This window comes from Miniopterus schreibersii (assembly GCF_964146895.1).
Source record: "Miniopterus schreibersii genome assembly, chromosome: 19".
NCBI classification, from domain to species: Eukaryota; Metazoa; Chordata; class Mammalia; order Chiroptera; family Miniopteridae; genus Miniopterus; species Miniopterus schreibersii.
This window is the reverse complement of record NC_138119.1, coordinates 36,695,533-36,711,227: the sequence shown is the minus strand read 5'-3', so window position 1 is coordinate 36,711,227 and position 15,695 is coordinate 36,695,533. Positions and strand designations below refer to the sequence as shown.

Genomic DNA, 15,695 nt, shown 5'->3' with positions numbered 1-15,695 from the left:
GAAACCCAGGCTGTCAGACCTGGCACTGAGAAAACACACCTAATGAAGTCATCAGTAAGGACTCATTAGAACATTTTTATATAGAATCCAACTCAAGTAGCCTGATCAAGTGATTTGTACCATGAAAGGTATTTTTATAGAGTTCAGTACCTACATTGGTAGTAAGGACTTCCAGTTTATCAATTCTTCTAAGTTTTTAAAAATAGCTGTGAAACTGACCACTGAACTATGTCTTCCAAGCAGCAGTGCGAGAGTTTTTTTTTAAAATATATTTTATTGATTTCAGAGAGAGGGAGGGAGGAAGTTGAAATATCAATGATGAGAGAGTCATTGATCGGCTGCCTCCTGCAACATCCCTGACGGGATCGAGCCCACAACGCAGACATGTGCCCTGACAGGGAAATGAACCTCACTCAATCTCCTGGATCCTAGGTCGATGCTCAACCACTGAGCCACACCCGGCCAGGCAGTGCGGGAGTTTTTGATTGGACACTTTAATAGAGTCATTTAATTTGTAAAACTGATTAGATGAATGAGAGTTTGGGGGCAGAAAGGAAGCATGGGACGATTTGTCTATCAATGGAGCTTCTGAGAACCAAGAGGATTGTCTGTGATTGCATCTAAATGCTACAATTAATTTGACTGGCAAGTGGGGCTCAAGAGAGCCCATATAAGAGCAGGCTTTAATGGAAAAAAAAGAAAAGTGAAACACCAATTCAAAATATATTTTAATAATTTTTTGTGTATCTATGTCATATTTCATAATAGATGTTTTTCCTAAATGCTTAACCCTAGGAAACACGCACATGCCAAACTAACAGTGTGGCTTATAAAAAGGAAGCGGTAATCATTTGACTCGTCAGGACCTCTTCCCTTTTGCCAATGTCAAATCCCTCCTCAGACAGACTACAGTGAAGGGATATATGAAAAAGCGCAAGGTTTTCGATGGCTAACTGCCAAATTTTGATCGTTATAGTATGTTATTATTCAACAAGTTTGTTACTTGCTTCTTCGTATTTAGAAATAACTTGCTTTGCTGATTCCGACTGCAGTTTTAACTAGGACTGGCTTTACAAAGACTTTTAGAAAAAAAACTCTGTACATCAAATTGGAGCTCAAATCCGATAGACTGTTATTTCTAGGATTAGCAATCTATGCCGTCTTTCCTCATAATGGGAACGAAAGCCCCAAACATTTACAGAAAGCAGACTTATGTCCCAGGTGCTCTGCTAGACACTTTCTTAACTTGCCCAAAGTCACAAATTGTAAGTCACAGAGCTGACTCTCAAACTCAGGTATGCCTGCCTCTAGAACTTTTCCTGCCACATTGTATCAGTTACCGAATATAATTCAAACATTTAGAAATCCTACATTATTCATGTAAAAAGGAAGAATTTCATATGGTATGTAAAATATAATTCTTCAAGATACTTCAAGTTAAAATATTTTAAAATAGTTTGAGGTCATTTTGCTAGCCATTCTACTACCCACTTCTCACTCTCTTTTGCTCTATTTCCTTTTACTTTTAGCACATCCTTCACTGAAAACAGATCACTTGACCTTTCAACTATCTTTCGACTCGCTTGAACGTGTGTGCCCTTAAATACACACACACTGGCAGACTAGAACAGAGGCAGCCAGGGGTATGTATGAGCAATTACGATTTATTACAAGCAAATAGTAGGAAAAAATGTTACTAATATCCATAGACAAGTTTCTTAAATCATATGTAGAGAGACACTGTTGTTAATAATTTGCTTTATTTTTCTGTTGAATCGAGTCCTAGCTCCCAGTTAAGTTAGAATTTTTTTATGCATTCCAATCATTAGCACAGGGAGCTTCACCTTACCAATAACCAAATGACAAATCAAACTAGGTCCCAGTGGTTATGGCTACATCTAGGTTGTTGGGATGATCAGGAGCTCTTTTATTTGTTTGCATTAGCTTTTAGTTCTTGGTTATATCTGTAAAGAAAACAGAAAGAAAAATCATGAATCACAATAGATAAATATACAATAAAAAGGGAATGAGAAGCATATTCCATCTCTTCCCTCTCACTAGTCAAGAGGCTATACAGTTGTAAATACAATCTTCCCAAGGCCTTGTGGGTAGAAAGAGGCAGAAAGGAAAATGACCCAGACTTTATCTGCATCTGGCTTCCAGATGCCAAAAAGTTTTAACACCTTAACTGACATAGTTTCCTGCACAGAAGTATTATTTTAATGACTATATTCACTCTTGAACTATACAAGAGCATGACAAAAACGTATGAACATCTTCACCGACTCTTCTCCCAGCTTACAACAGAGTGGAGGACAGGACATATACAAGAAGGAAGTTCCTCCATGACACCTACCATACCCCCCATGTCTCTCAAAAGGCCCAGATTCAAATACTCAATAGTGTTTTACTAAATGCTCCAGAGCCCAACATCTGTATTTATAACTAAATCTCCTAATCTGCTACTGTAACTAAAAGGTGCCAAAAATCCTTTTTTCAAACTGTATCTGAATTTCTGATATTAGAAATAATAGTTCTGAATATGGCATATGGCACTTAGCATTCTCTTAGCTCTACTATCATGAGTTAATATGTTAAAATAGGATGGCATATGAAAAAAACTCTGTGAATAAAATCACTGTACAAATTAAAGTTTATATTGCATAAGTAAGTCCTCAAATGGTTGTGAGGCATACTCTACAATGACTGAGTTGTTCATTCCCCCATCCACTATGTGCTAGATGATTATGAAAAGGTTAAATTATACAGATACTCATTAACCTAGGTATGGTAAAGATGAATGAAATAAAAACATACTATACAGAACAGAATGCCTTCTGTAAGGAATGTAAATTATAACTTAATATTTCTCTTTATTGAGATCATTCAATTTTCTTAGCCAAAGAAAGCTGTTATTTATGACACTGTTTTTAATTTAGAAAGGTTCTATGGTTCAAAGAAAGCCAGAGCCTTCATCTTGGATGAGCTCATTGCAGAATATTAATCAATCAATGACCAATAATGTTAATGACTGAGTAAGCAGTTTAAAAAATTGCCAATGCTCATGGAACACTTTCCAATGAAACCAGTAGCCTCACTGGAAACATCATTTCCAATATTATGTAACTCTATGTTTTAGTTCTACTTTATTATATATAATTGAAAGTGATAGCCTGCCAGCATGGCTCAGTGGTTAAGCATGGATCCATGAACCAGGAAGTCAGGATTTGATTCCCGGTCAGGGCACATGCCCAGTTTCAGGCTCGATCCCCAGCAGGGGGCATGCAGGAGGCAGCCAATCAATGACTTTCTCTCGTCACTGATGTTTTTCTCTCTCTCTCTCTCTCTCTCTCTCTCCCTTCCTCTCCCTGAAATTAATAAAAACGTATTTTAAAGTGATAAAAGGCTCATTCAGAAAATTACTTAGTATATCATAAAGTGTGTATGTTATCTTAATGACAGAGATTCTATGGAAGATCTATACATCTAGATAATACACGAATTTAAAACCTAGGAAACACACTGTTTAACACTTTTAACTTAAATCCCCAGACTTTTCTAGAAATGCTAAATTTTTGCTTTAGGCAGAAAGATGTATACCCATCTTAAGAGTATACATGAATCTTAAAAAAAAAGTATTGCCACCTGTGTGACTTCTGAGACAGGTTTTTTTTTTATACTCTTACCTCCAAATACGAAAGAGCTGAGAGGCTCCTGCTGCACCAACAAAGAAATTAACAGCAAACAGACTCCAGTTTTTTGGAATAATTACAAGTGAGTATCTTGACCAAATAAGCCCTGTTGAAACAAAATTTTTTTTTAAAAAAAGCATAGGTACCATTGCAATATCTTTTTTTAAAAATATATATATATTTTAAATTGATTTTGAGAGAGAAAGAGGAGAAAGAGATAGAAAAGTCAATGATGAGAATCACCGATTGGCTGCCTCCTGCACACCCCCTACTGGGGAGTGAGCCCGCGACCCGGGCATGTGCCCTGACCAGGAAGCAAAGCCTTATCTTTTGGTTCATGGGTCCACGTTCAGCACTGAGCAACACTGGCTGGGCCATTGCCATATCTTATCTGCACACTTAATATTAGAATAAAACACTTATAAATAAGACTATGACAACAAAATGAAGGACAGGGGGCAAAGAAAAACTATACTCTGAGTCTTTAATAAAGTTGCTATAATTCAGTGTTACACAAAATACTCAGTTCTTACATCAAAGAAAATCTTTATAGGGCAAGTGAATATTAACTGGAACTTTTTTCCTGCTTATAAAATTATGCTCAAGGCAAAAACGTAAAAAACAAAAACCCACGCAGATACCTATTCCCTGCAACCCTCCTCCTCCTCTGCCTTCTGCATCTAATAACTTCCTAAAGATGACACTGTGAATTCCTTTGTGTGGGTGTATATGTATGTAACCCAAACATTAAACTGTTAAATAAACTGATGTAAAACTACATAAAAATACTGAATATCCTACATGGAACGTGAAGGATATTCACTTAATTTACCTGTAGCCATCAAAACAGCAGACTGAGCTGTGCTGAGTTTTTCTGCAGGTCTGGCCATGTCAGCCAATCCAGCACACACCAACCCCTGGAAATACAGAGAGAAAGGAAAAAAGCATCAATAAATATCAAGTAATAGTTCTTCACTTTAAATAAAACAGAGTTATTTCAGAGATCTCCAATGATAGCAGCTGTAATTTTAGTATCCATGCCTTAAGAAAATGTGCATCATGACAAAAGCTACAATGAATTCAGGAATGCTTTCAGAATTAATCTGTATTTTGTTAAGAACATTAAGCAGCCTGATATCTTTGAAAATCAGTAGTGTGTGTGTATATTTGTTCTACAAATGATATTTCTTTCACATATGAATTTATATATATTTTTTTTAAAAATGTCTTTACTGATTTCAGAGAGGGAGTGAGAGCTAGAAATACTGATGATGAGAGTCATTGATCGGCTGCCTCCTGCACTGGGGATCAAGCCCAGAACCCGGGCATGTGCCCTGACCGGGAATTGAACCCCGATCTCCTGGATCATAGGTAGATGCTTAGCCGCTGAGCCACGCCAGCCAGGCTATGTATTCTTTATACATGTCGGGAACCACTGGTATGGAGGATGCATGAAAACTAAGATAATTTGTATAGATTCCTCCTTTCAGTTTTTTGTCAATGTTTTTCTTTTTTTAAAAGTGGAAGTATCAGAAAAGCTGTTAGAATTTTAGAATTTTTTTGGTTAGACAGTTTTTCTTTAATGTCAGAGTATAGACGGTTTCTTCTCTGCTGTGTTTTTAACAGTCTTTTATGGAATCCCCCACTCATCCCCTGCCACGAGCACCATTCACAAATTTAGTAAGGAGTCTTCACTAGAATATTAGTTATGCTACTCTACTGAGGACATTAGAGCATATGCTAAAATAACTCTCACTGAAGAAAAATTCAAACCTACACAGAGTATGAGAAGCCTTGCAGACCTGTCACCCAGCATCAACAATTAAGAGGACTTGCCACATTGGCTTTACCTCTCTTTCTTCCCCTTTAAGTATTTTAGATCAAATCCTAAATATGTTATCATGTTTTTAAGAAATTATTTGCAGATTTTATTGAGTTTCTAAAAGATGCTGTTGCATGAAAAATGTAAATCAGCAAAGGGTTTTTGTTCCTAAATAGAACATATATATACTTGTGAATTTATACACAAATTTAAGCCAAATTCAAATAGTTTGGATTGAACGAAGTCAGTAGTTCAAGAAAGCAATTACTCTGGTTTAAAAAGGGGCTAATGGTTAACTACAGGCGTATAACGAGAGGTAAATCATGGCCAACACTACTACTTTCTTCTTGTCACCCGTCACCCACAGTCCTCTGATTTCCTTCCCAAATGCTTCCTAATCACCCCCCCTACATTTTTTTCCAGGTCTCAATGTACGTTTTCTCCATGTCATCTGTTTTAGTTTTGCAGAGTGGAATGCTGCCATTGTAGAGGGGAAGAAAGGGACTGATTTCTATGATTATTCTACTGGGCCCACGTATTCCACTAGGGCTTGCTGACTAGATCTATGAGGACTAAGGCTATATTCTAGCATTCTCTTTTGGAAGAAATCAGCGCTCATGACTTCATTATGCTCACAGTATACACTTTTTGTTTCTGGGACGTTAGTAATCGCTCTCTCCCACAAACATCTTGAGCTCCATTTCTCATATTTCTAAAAAAATCCTTTTCTACTTGTATATCACTCTACCCCTTTTTAGAAAATCTCATTGTGAGTCTAATCTCTGTCACTTACTAGCTATGTGACTTTGGTCAAGTTACACAACACTTTTAAATTCCTCATGTATGAAATAAGAATATTAATAGCTACCCTTACAAAAGTGATATATGATTAAATGAGATAATATGCTTTAAAAGTATTTAGCTCAGTCCTAGCAGGTTTGGCTCAGTGGTTAGAGCATCAGCCTGCGGATTGAAGGGTCTGAGGTTTGATTCCGGTCAATGGCACATACCTCAGTTGCAGGCTCAATCCATGTGCAGGTGGTAACTAATCAATATGTCCCTTCACACTGATGTTTCCCTCCCCTTCCTTCCTTCCTTCCTTCCTTCCTTCCTTCCTTCCTTCCTTCCTTCCTTCCTTCCTTCCTTCCTTCCTTCCTTCCTCCCTTCCTCCCTTCCTCCCTTCCTCCCTTCCTCCCTTCCTCCCTTCCTCCCTCCCTTCCTTCCTTCCTTCCCTCCCTCCCTCCCTCCCTCTCTCTCTCTCTCTCTCCCCTCCCCCTATCTTTCCACTCTCTCTGAAAAGCAACTGAAAAAATATCCTCAGGTGAGGATTAAAAAAAGAAAAATATTTAGCACAGTGCTTGAAAAATATTAACAAAAACAATAGTAGCTTACATCTTTAGAGCAGCAGAGATAAAGGAATATTAGTTTCCATAGCCTTTCCTGCATTACTAGTCTAAGGATCAATGGCAGATGGTCCGTTTTCCTTTTCATCTTTATTCTGAACTTCATTCAGAAAATAGAACTGTACATTCAGAGAGTGCTCAGAATATGCCACAAGATTATACAAAATACTCCCTGACCATAGATAGATCCACAGTAAAGGCAGTCATGTTAGTGTTTAAGAGCATAGACTTTGGAGTCAAACAGACCTGGAGGTTCAAATCCTGACTCTAATGAGTTAAAGATAACCCAGTCCATACAACAACATTCTCAGCTAGTTCTCTGATCCTCAGTACCCTTACCTGAAAAATGCTGATACTACTTATTTCTCTGATATTTTTTGGTGATGATTAAATATGAGATAACGTATTTTAAAATCCTATTGTAGAAGGTTTGGCATCAGTAAACAAATTTTAAAATGGTTTTCAAATGTCTAAAGCCCAGCTTCACAATTCTTGCATCTGATTATCTCTACTGGGTGGGATACTCATTGATAGTATAAGTCAATCAACCTTCCTTCCTTCTCTCTCCTTCCTTCCTTTTTTTCAATATTTTTTCATTTATTAAAAAAAGTCATATGCTACTTTTAGAGGAATGTTTAAAAAATGAAATACCACTATAGAATATTCCAATTCCAAAATGCTCACAATAGCACAGCCCTCAAGATTTTAAATTGAATCAATCTACAGAAGTAGTTCCTGCTGAAAGAACAAATAGACAGGTATTAAAAATATGTATGGGTTGCCCTGGCCAGTTTTGCTCAGTGGTTAGTGTGTCAGCCCATGGACTAGTGGGTTCCGGGTTCGATTCTGGCCAAGGGCATGTACCACAGTCGCAGGGTTGGGGCGTTTGTGGGAGGCAACCAATCGATGTGTCTCTCTCACATTGATGTTTCTCCCCACCCTACCTTCCACTCTCTAAAAATAAAATTAAAATTAAAATATGTATGGGTTATCTGAAAATCTGATTTATTCATAAGGGGAAGAGAACATAGAAAAATTAGCTACACCAAGTGGCATACTGTTCAACAGCTAAGTATAGCTCAGTCCATACAAAAAGATTTTGAACAAAAATAAAGACACTCTCTGAACTGACCTTCACATAATAATTTTCCCAGCCTGGTCAATGATCTCCACTCCTCCTGTTAAGGGCCAACAGATGCCCATGCATGATGAATACTCAAGGCTAGTGGGCTGTTTATCCTATATTTCACATGCATGCATTTTTGGTTCCTCCCGTTGAATTGTATTCTTATCAAGTCACTGTGTTTGTCCTCAAACCTATTTATGCCAGTTTTACTCATTACATAATTTAATGGTCTATAGGGTAAAGAGGTGAAATACAAAGAGAGTTGTTTTTTCTATGAAAACTCAAGTGACTGTTTTGAAAAGACTGAGTTAAAGCAAGTTGTTAAAACTTACTGTCAAATTTGGCGTCAATAAGACAGACATAAAAAAATTTTGAGGGAAAGCCATACAAATCTAGCAGGCTTCTGTTGTCACACTATTATGAAAGTGTCCATGAACTTGCTCTGCTTTAAAGAAAACTAAACTGGAAATTACATGAGATGCACTATGATATAATTCACCCAACATAGATATGGAACTCAAAATCAGTGGATCCACACACAAATAAAGCTTTGGCCTTATAGTAGATGATTGGCAAACAAACACATATTTATATTCTTTAAGTTAAAATAAAATATTTAAGGTATAATCTTTATGATTAATTCTTTGGTTTCAATTAAAATGGTTAAGGACTCCACCACAGTTAAATGTCTGAAGAGGTAAAGTCTGAAATTCTTCACATAGAACACATATGGCTGGCAGCAGCAATTTTTATGTCATGTACAGACTCTCACAGATTAATTACCAAATGCTCTAGGAGAACACACATTGCACATAAAGTAAACATCTAGCAAAAGAAGTCTCCCCATCAGCGAACAAGACACAGAAGTTTCTTTGCTACGCAGTCACCAGGAGGCTATGTTGATTTCAACATGAACTTAAAATAGATGTTTTTAAAGGAGACAGGAAGGCACTTATGAGTATCTGATACTGTCAATGTTTCAAAATACTGGTGGACCAGGTCAAAGAAACACAAAAGCTATTAATAAAATCAATAAAGTACCAAATTGTGGTAAATTTGAGGTCAAAGAGTACACAAAATTTATGGTAAGTAGATTAAGTCATTCTTATTCTTGTAATAATGGTGGTAGAAACAGTACTTCAGTAATCAATTCCACTTCATAGATATATAATTATTATATAATTTTAAGTGTGGTAGGGAGAGAGGAGGAAGGAAATAATGTACCTTCCATTAGTATGGTTTTTTGGGGGTTTTTGTTTGTTTTTTTGGCATTTCACACTATATTTGAATGCTTAGAGTGTAAGCATAATCATCAAAGGCGATATATTTAAACTTTTAAAAAAAATTGATGGGACCTTTTCTCCATATATAAATATAAAAAAGAACTGCTCTCTAGTTCTCTCTAAAATACAGCTTTCAACCACTCATCTAATCTTGTCATTTTATAGCCAAAGATGTAAAAAACGGTAGTTCCTCAAAATATTAAATATAGAATTACCATATGATCCAACAAATCCACTTCTAGTATAACCCAAAAGAGCTGAAAGCAAGGACTAGAACAGACACTTGTCCACCATTCCTGACAGCAGCATTTGGAGTCAGAAGTACTAGATTCTATCACTTACCAAATGTTAACATACATCCTTGGATAAATCCCACTACTTTTTGAGGCTAACCTTCCTTGCCTCTGCTTTGGTCTATCTTCAGTTAATTTGGGGAGGAGGGTTCTAACTAGTTTAATGTTTTACTTAGTCATAAAATTTTAGAATCAAGTTTCATGTTCTTAGGGCTCACAATTGTGTTTTGATAACAAATATGTTCCTAGGCCGCCTAATCAACGGAGTTTAAAAACCCCCAAAAACTATACATCTGAGAATCTTTGCCTGACATCATTTAGAGGCATACCATGAATATTTAAAAGTACATCCTTCATAAAAGTTATATCAAATGAGCAAGTTCCTATAGGAGAATTTTTTTCAGTAGCTTCTGTAAAAACTCAAGACTTACCCATTTCATAATTGGAGCCCAGAAAAAAACTGTTCTGGGACCTGAAAAAAAAACAAAAGGAAAATTTAGGAATAAACCAATTTTATACATCTTTTAACAGCCATCACCACATTTCAAAAACTTAAAAGATTTATCACTGTACTTCTAATCATTTTTCTGTTTTCTGCATACTCTGTAATAAGCTGACCTTTAGAAGTCGCCATAATATCAATCTTTCATACAAGTTGCTTTGCTCTCCCAGTCAATTATTTGTATTTTTGTGATCTGTTAACAAAATTAGCTATAGTATAACAGAGATGGTTTTGGAAATAATTCCCTGTGCTTTGCCTTGAACATGGAACTTAATGTTAGCTCACACATAGATAACTTCAGGTTGGGGAAATGACAGATCTGCCTTGATGCTGTTTCATACCCAAGGCTAGAGTCTGATATTCACTCATCTTCAGGGACATTAGGATCCCTTTATATCAGGGCTGCATTAGCCTTACACTTTCCACTCTTCTCTCAGACCATGCCACTCCCCTCTTTGTGTCCTGAAAATTGTCCCCACAAGCCTGAGGTGTGACACACTGATCCCGTAAGTCAATCTTGTCAACTCTGGTTATTCTACTTAGCTTGAGCTTCTGGGATTCCTATCATCACACCTGGTTCATTTTTCTTTGTCATATACAGTCTCTGAACACAGGCAGGATGAATTACTAAATTCATTTTTCATCCCTGCACGAAGCTTGGCTTCGTCGCTAAGGGTAATCCAGCATGTGTTACTCTCTGGCTTTCAGCTTTCCAGCAGACTCCTTGCTTCCTATTTCAAAACTGATGCCTGTTTCCTAAGCAATGCCTCTAGATTCCGGTTTCTTTACTAGCTTAAGTCGTTGACACTTCAGGGTTAATGAACAGGCAGGCTGTTCAGCAGGTTTGTCTGTTTTGCACTTACTAACAAGTGCCCTGAGCTAGGTGATAGTCTTAAAATATTAACTAACTGCCTCTGTCTGGCCAACCAAACCAAACAAAAGCTTCAAAAATGACTATGGTGGCCCTGGCTGGGTAGCTCAGTTGGCTAGAGGGCCGTCCCCACATGCCAAAGTTGTGGGTTCGATCCCCAGTCAGGGTACATGTAAGAACCAATCAATGAATGCATAAAAAAGTGGGACAACAAATAGATCTCTCTCTCTAAAAAAATAAATTAAATAAATAAATAAATAAATAAATAAATAAATGACTGGTTGCTAGAGCCTGGACTAGGAGAGGTATGAATATTTCAGCGAATGATTTTAAAGTACAAAGCAAACTCCACATTAGTTTAACAACTGCTAAGTACTGAATTTAAAAATATCAGTAGCAAATATATATATTACATTCCAAATTCTGAATTTTCCTGAAATATGAGGCTGACAAATGACAAAAATAATCAGTGTTTCTATAAATGCAAATCAGTGTTTTCTTCATTGTTTAAAAAAAGGGGGAAAAGGCTAGTGCTACCTGTGATCATACAATGGGTCAACAAAAATTTCAAAGAAAACTAACTTTAGCTCACCCTTCCAATTTATCTTAGCTAATCATTTTCTACTTTAAGAGTAAATAAGCCAAATAAATTTAAACATGTTAGAATTCAGGTTCAGAGGCTATCTTCCTGAAAAAAGCAATCAACCAATAGTGGTCATGGTAATGATAAAATATTCCATCTTACTTGGAATTTCTAAAGCAAAGTTTCAACAGACATGCTCAAACAGTAACAACACAGTGTCACATGTGTCATTCTAGACCTGGAAAAACCAGGTTTATGTTCTACATAATAACATAGCTGTTCTCACAGCTGTTCATTAAAACACAACAATTCATTAAAAAAAATGAGACAAATTACTATGATGCCTGAAGTGATTACAATACCTTAAAATCAAGATAAGTGGAAGTATAAACTAGCAGGGTACCTAACTAACATTCATTATGAGGCATGAAAAAACTCGACTGGGTAGAAAATCTGAACTGCTGAAATATATTAAATAAAAATTGTCTCATAAGAAATTTAATTTGGAGTCCAAAATGAGGGAAATGTATCCCCATCAGATATAAAAGCACATTCTTTCAGGCAAAGAATTAACTAACAATTAACAATTTTCATCTTGTTTCCTAGAAGTCCACTCCTAGAAGTTGAAAAAGGCCTCAAATGCTGACAGTCTGAAAATATCGAACAAGTATTCAAAAAATATGTATATGTATATTTAAAGCTATAAACCATTCTCAAGCATAACAGGAAATACAGAAAAAAATGTAATGGTCATTATCTTTTGTGTTGTTATAGGTTCGTCTTATTTTGAAACTGAAACTAATTTTTAAAGTTCAAACTTTCATAGAAGAATGTGAGAAATTCTGCAAGGGAATATCATAACCAAATCTGTAACAGATAAACATTTTCAAACAAATTCACCAATCTAGTTGCCTTGATGAACTTTGATGAACCTGTTGATAAAATGACATAAATTTACCTCCTAATTTCCTTATCTGAGAGGAATTACTGTTAATGAAATACATAAATTCTACCCAGAAACTGTGTCATTTATTGTATGTATAATTCTCTCCCTAAGAAAAGACTTTCTTCTTGGAACGGAGTAAGTGACTTTATAAACAGGCAGACATACATAAACACAAATACTGCGCTGAAGAGTTCACTCCGTCCCAAAAGTAAAGTTTCTAACTGAATGCTTTCCGTTACCTCTTATACTATTTCTCTGCGGTTTACTCTTTGACATCCCTCAATGTTCTTTAGTCCTTTATCCTTAGATTTTGTAAAGGTTACTCTGTGACACAAATATTGACTGCCCAAAAGTACTTATTTTTATTTGTGCTGAAGCTATTCTGATTTTACAGTAAGAACATGACTTGTCACTGATAAAATTAAATTTCAAAAATTTAGAATCAATAATGTATGCTATCCAACTATTAAGGTCCTAGCTTTGCACAGATTTGTAAAAACCTCCAGTATGCGAATCCAGCCTAATATTTAAATGGGGATGATTCAATAACACACTATTCTGCAAAATAGTATGCAAAAGCTTGAGGATTCAGTCTAATAACTCTTGGAACATAATCAGTATTTCCTCAGATTTTATTCATTACTAATGCATCAACAGTTATATTTTTCATGCTTCTCTAGTTTTACATTGGTGTGCCTACAACTTTCTAATCACAATTCATTTTGCAGTGATAGATTCTTTCTCTGCCTATAGGCTAAAAGCTTAGATGGGAGAGAATGAACATTCCTTGAGAGTAAGTGCAAACACTCTGCTACATGTTTTACATACTTTGTCATTTAATTTTCATAACAATCCTTAAATGGTGATAATTATTTTCCTGATTTTATAGATTAGGAAGCTAAGGCCTGGGGGTTCTAAGCCCAAGGTCATACAGTCAAGATTCAAACCTAGTGTGTCTGGCTTCAAAGCCTATGCTCCTTCCACTGTACAGACAAGGGATGACAATAACTCATCTAATTCAGGAATATCCAGATGAAATGCACAATCTACAAATAAAAGGTAACTCCTCTTCATTCTGAGAGTTGAATAAAGTATTACAAGCAAGGATGGTGGGTGGTTAAAGCCAAGGCCTTGGAAGAGATCACTATAAAACTACGCTGATATTAAAATAGTTTAAAATTGCTCCTCCTCTACCCCGTCCTTGTCCTACAGCCCAGACACAAAGCTGAAGAGGGTCAGAATTGACACTACAGAGTTCAGTCGAGACTAAAGCCCAGACTATTACAGAAGCATTGCCCAACCTCTCTCCTGACATCTTTGCCATGAAACACAGCAGAATTCCAAACATTTGCATACTGGAAGAAACTAAAAGGCAAACTAGATAAACTTCTTCGGCAATAAAAACCTCTCCTTAAAGATCAATTTTATAATGGGTACAATACATACTGCAGTAAATACCATCATACTCAAGTATAATCCCCAAATACAGTTCATTCCACTATCAAACGAAATCAGATTTAGTGATAACCAGCTCAGACTCCAGAGAGCCCTTTTCTGGGGAGGAATAGTGAATTCTCCTAATGAGGCCAAGTGCAGAGAAGAGTTAGCTAAAAGGGTCCCTTTTAGTAAAGGTTGCACTTCAGTATTTCAACTAGCAGATTTTTCCCGTCTGCAAACTCTAAGGCATGAAAGAGGTCTGCTTTCGTTCCCAGCGAACTAAGTATTATTACTGCCCATTTTATAGAGAATTCCAGATCATAAATAGAGTGGGAGGGACTGGGATCTTCCAGTTTCGTACAGAAATACATTTTTTCAACCACAGAACACTGTGTTCCAACAGGACAAGAGAGAGCGCAAACATTTACTGAGCATGAACGAACAATCAAACCTGTATGTTATATTTAACCTTGACCATTTTACAAAAACGGAGAGATCTAGGGTTTCGCCCAAGGTCACACCTGCAGGAAGGGGCACAGTGGGATGAAATCCAGGTGTGTCCACGCAAAACGGTGCAGGGGGAGCTCGCTCAGGAATTTCACAAAGGACAGACTTAGACAAGCTAGACCCAAGGGGCGAGGCATGACAATGACTCTGGAGCCGGGCTCTGCCGGCTGGACCTGAAGGCGGCGTGACCTTTCCCCCAAACCGCCCGGGGCGACAAACGCTCGGGAGGGAAGGCGGGGAGATGGGGTGTTCCGGCGGCCCGACCCCTCGGGGCCGCGGAAATGCGGCAGGATCAAGCCCAGAAGCCCGGACCGGGTTTCAGTCGCGCCCGAAGGATGGAGTGCGACAAAGGTCGTCAAGGTTGGTGAGAGATGGTGGACGAGGCAAAGGGAACTGCAGGGAGGGTGGAAAGCAGACGCATTCAGTGGAGAGGGAGGGCGGGGGTGTAGGTGACGCCTCCAGAGACCGAGGTGTCCTCGGGCCTCCGACGCAAGGTCTCGGCGGGAGCCATTCCGGTGCATTACCTGCCGGGTGGTTGTAGAGCGGCCTCAATTTCTCAGGCAACATGAGCTCCACTTTATCGAGGACCCGGTGGTAGGTGGCCCTCAGACCCCGGACGCCAGCAGCTGACATCTCTGCGGACTAGGGATCGTGGCCCGGCGGGCGGGTGGGTGGCCGCGCACTGGTTCCCGGCTGACGACGAAGGGGAGCTCGTCACTGTCCCCCGCCTCAGGGCCTCGCGTCCTTCTCTTCCCTAGGGTGCTCTTCCCGCCGCCGCTCAGCCTGCCCCCCCCCCGCGAATCACCCACGGGCCGGGGCCCGGAGAAGGCCGAGGAGGCGGAGGCTCTGCGACGGCCCGCCCCGGGCTGGCCCTCGGCCCTGCTGCAGCCAACAAGGAGGAGGCATGGCAACCGAGGCCAGAGGAATCGCACCAGCGATCCGTCTGAAGTCCTGCGGCAGCGCGCCTGCGCAAGCGGAGCTGCTACGGTGATTGGCCTGCCCCGCGGCGTGGGCGGGGCCCAGAGCGACCCTCCCACTTCTCCTTCCCGTGTTCGGGGCCATGTTGGAGGAGGGAAAGTGAAGCTGCACCTGCTCTGAACCCTTTCATTTTGATTAAGGAGGCCCGTAGTTAAAATGGGCTTGTCGGGCCTTCCGTGCCCCAACTAAAGATGACGGCGCACAACTCTCTTGTTTCCTTTGGAATGAAACTCGTGAGCGAGAGACTTCAGA

General features: G+C 38.6%; 1 protein-coding gene across 1 annotated transcript; it reads right to left on the bottom strand.

The window, feature by feature from the left end:
- Positions 1-1,644: 1,644 nt before the first annotated feature.
- On the bottom strand, positions 1,645-15,432 carry MPC2 (mitochondrial pyruvate carrier 2). The gene is made up of 5 exons (XM_081122307.1): positions 14,990-15,432; positions 10,051-10,091; positions 4,525-4,609; positions 3,687-3,798; positions 1,645-1,964 (listed from the first exon to the last, which is right to left on the bottom strand). The coding sequence occupies exons 1-5, from the start codon at positions 15,096-15,098 to the stop codon at positions 1,928-1,930; spliced, it is 384 nt and encodes a 127-aa protein (XP_080978433.1). The 5' UTR covers positions 15,099-15,432; the 3' UTR covers positions 1,645-1,927.
- Between the last annotated feature and the right edge of the window lie 263 nt (positions 15,433-15,695).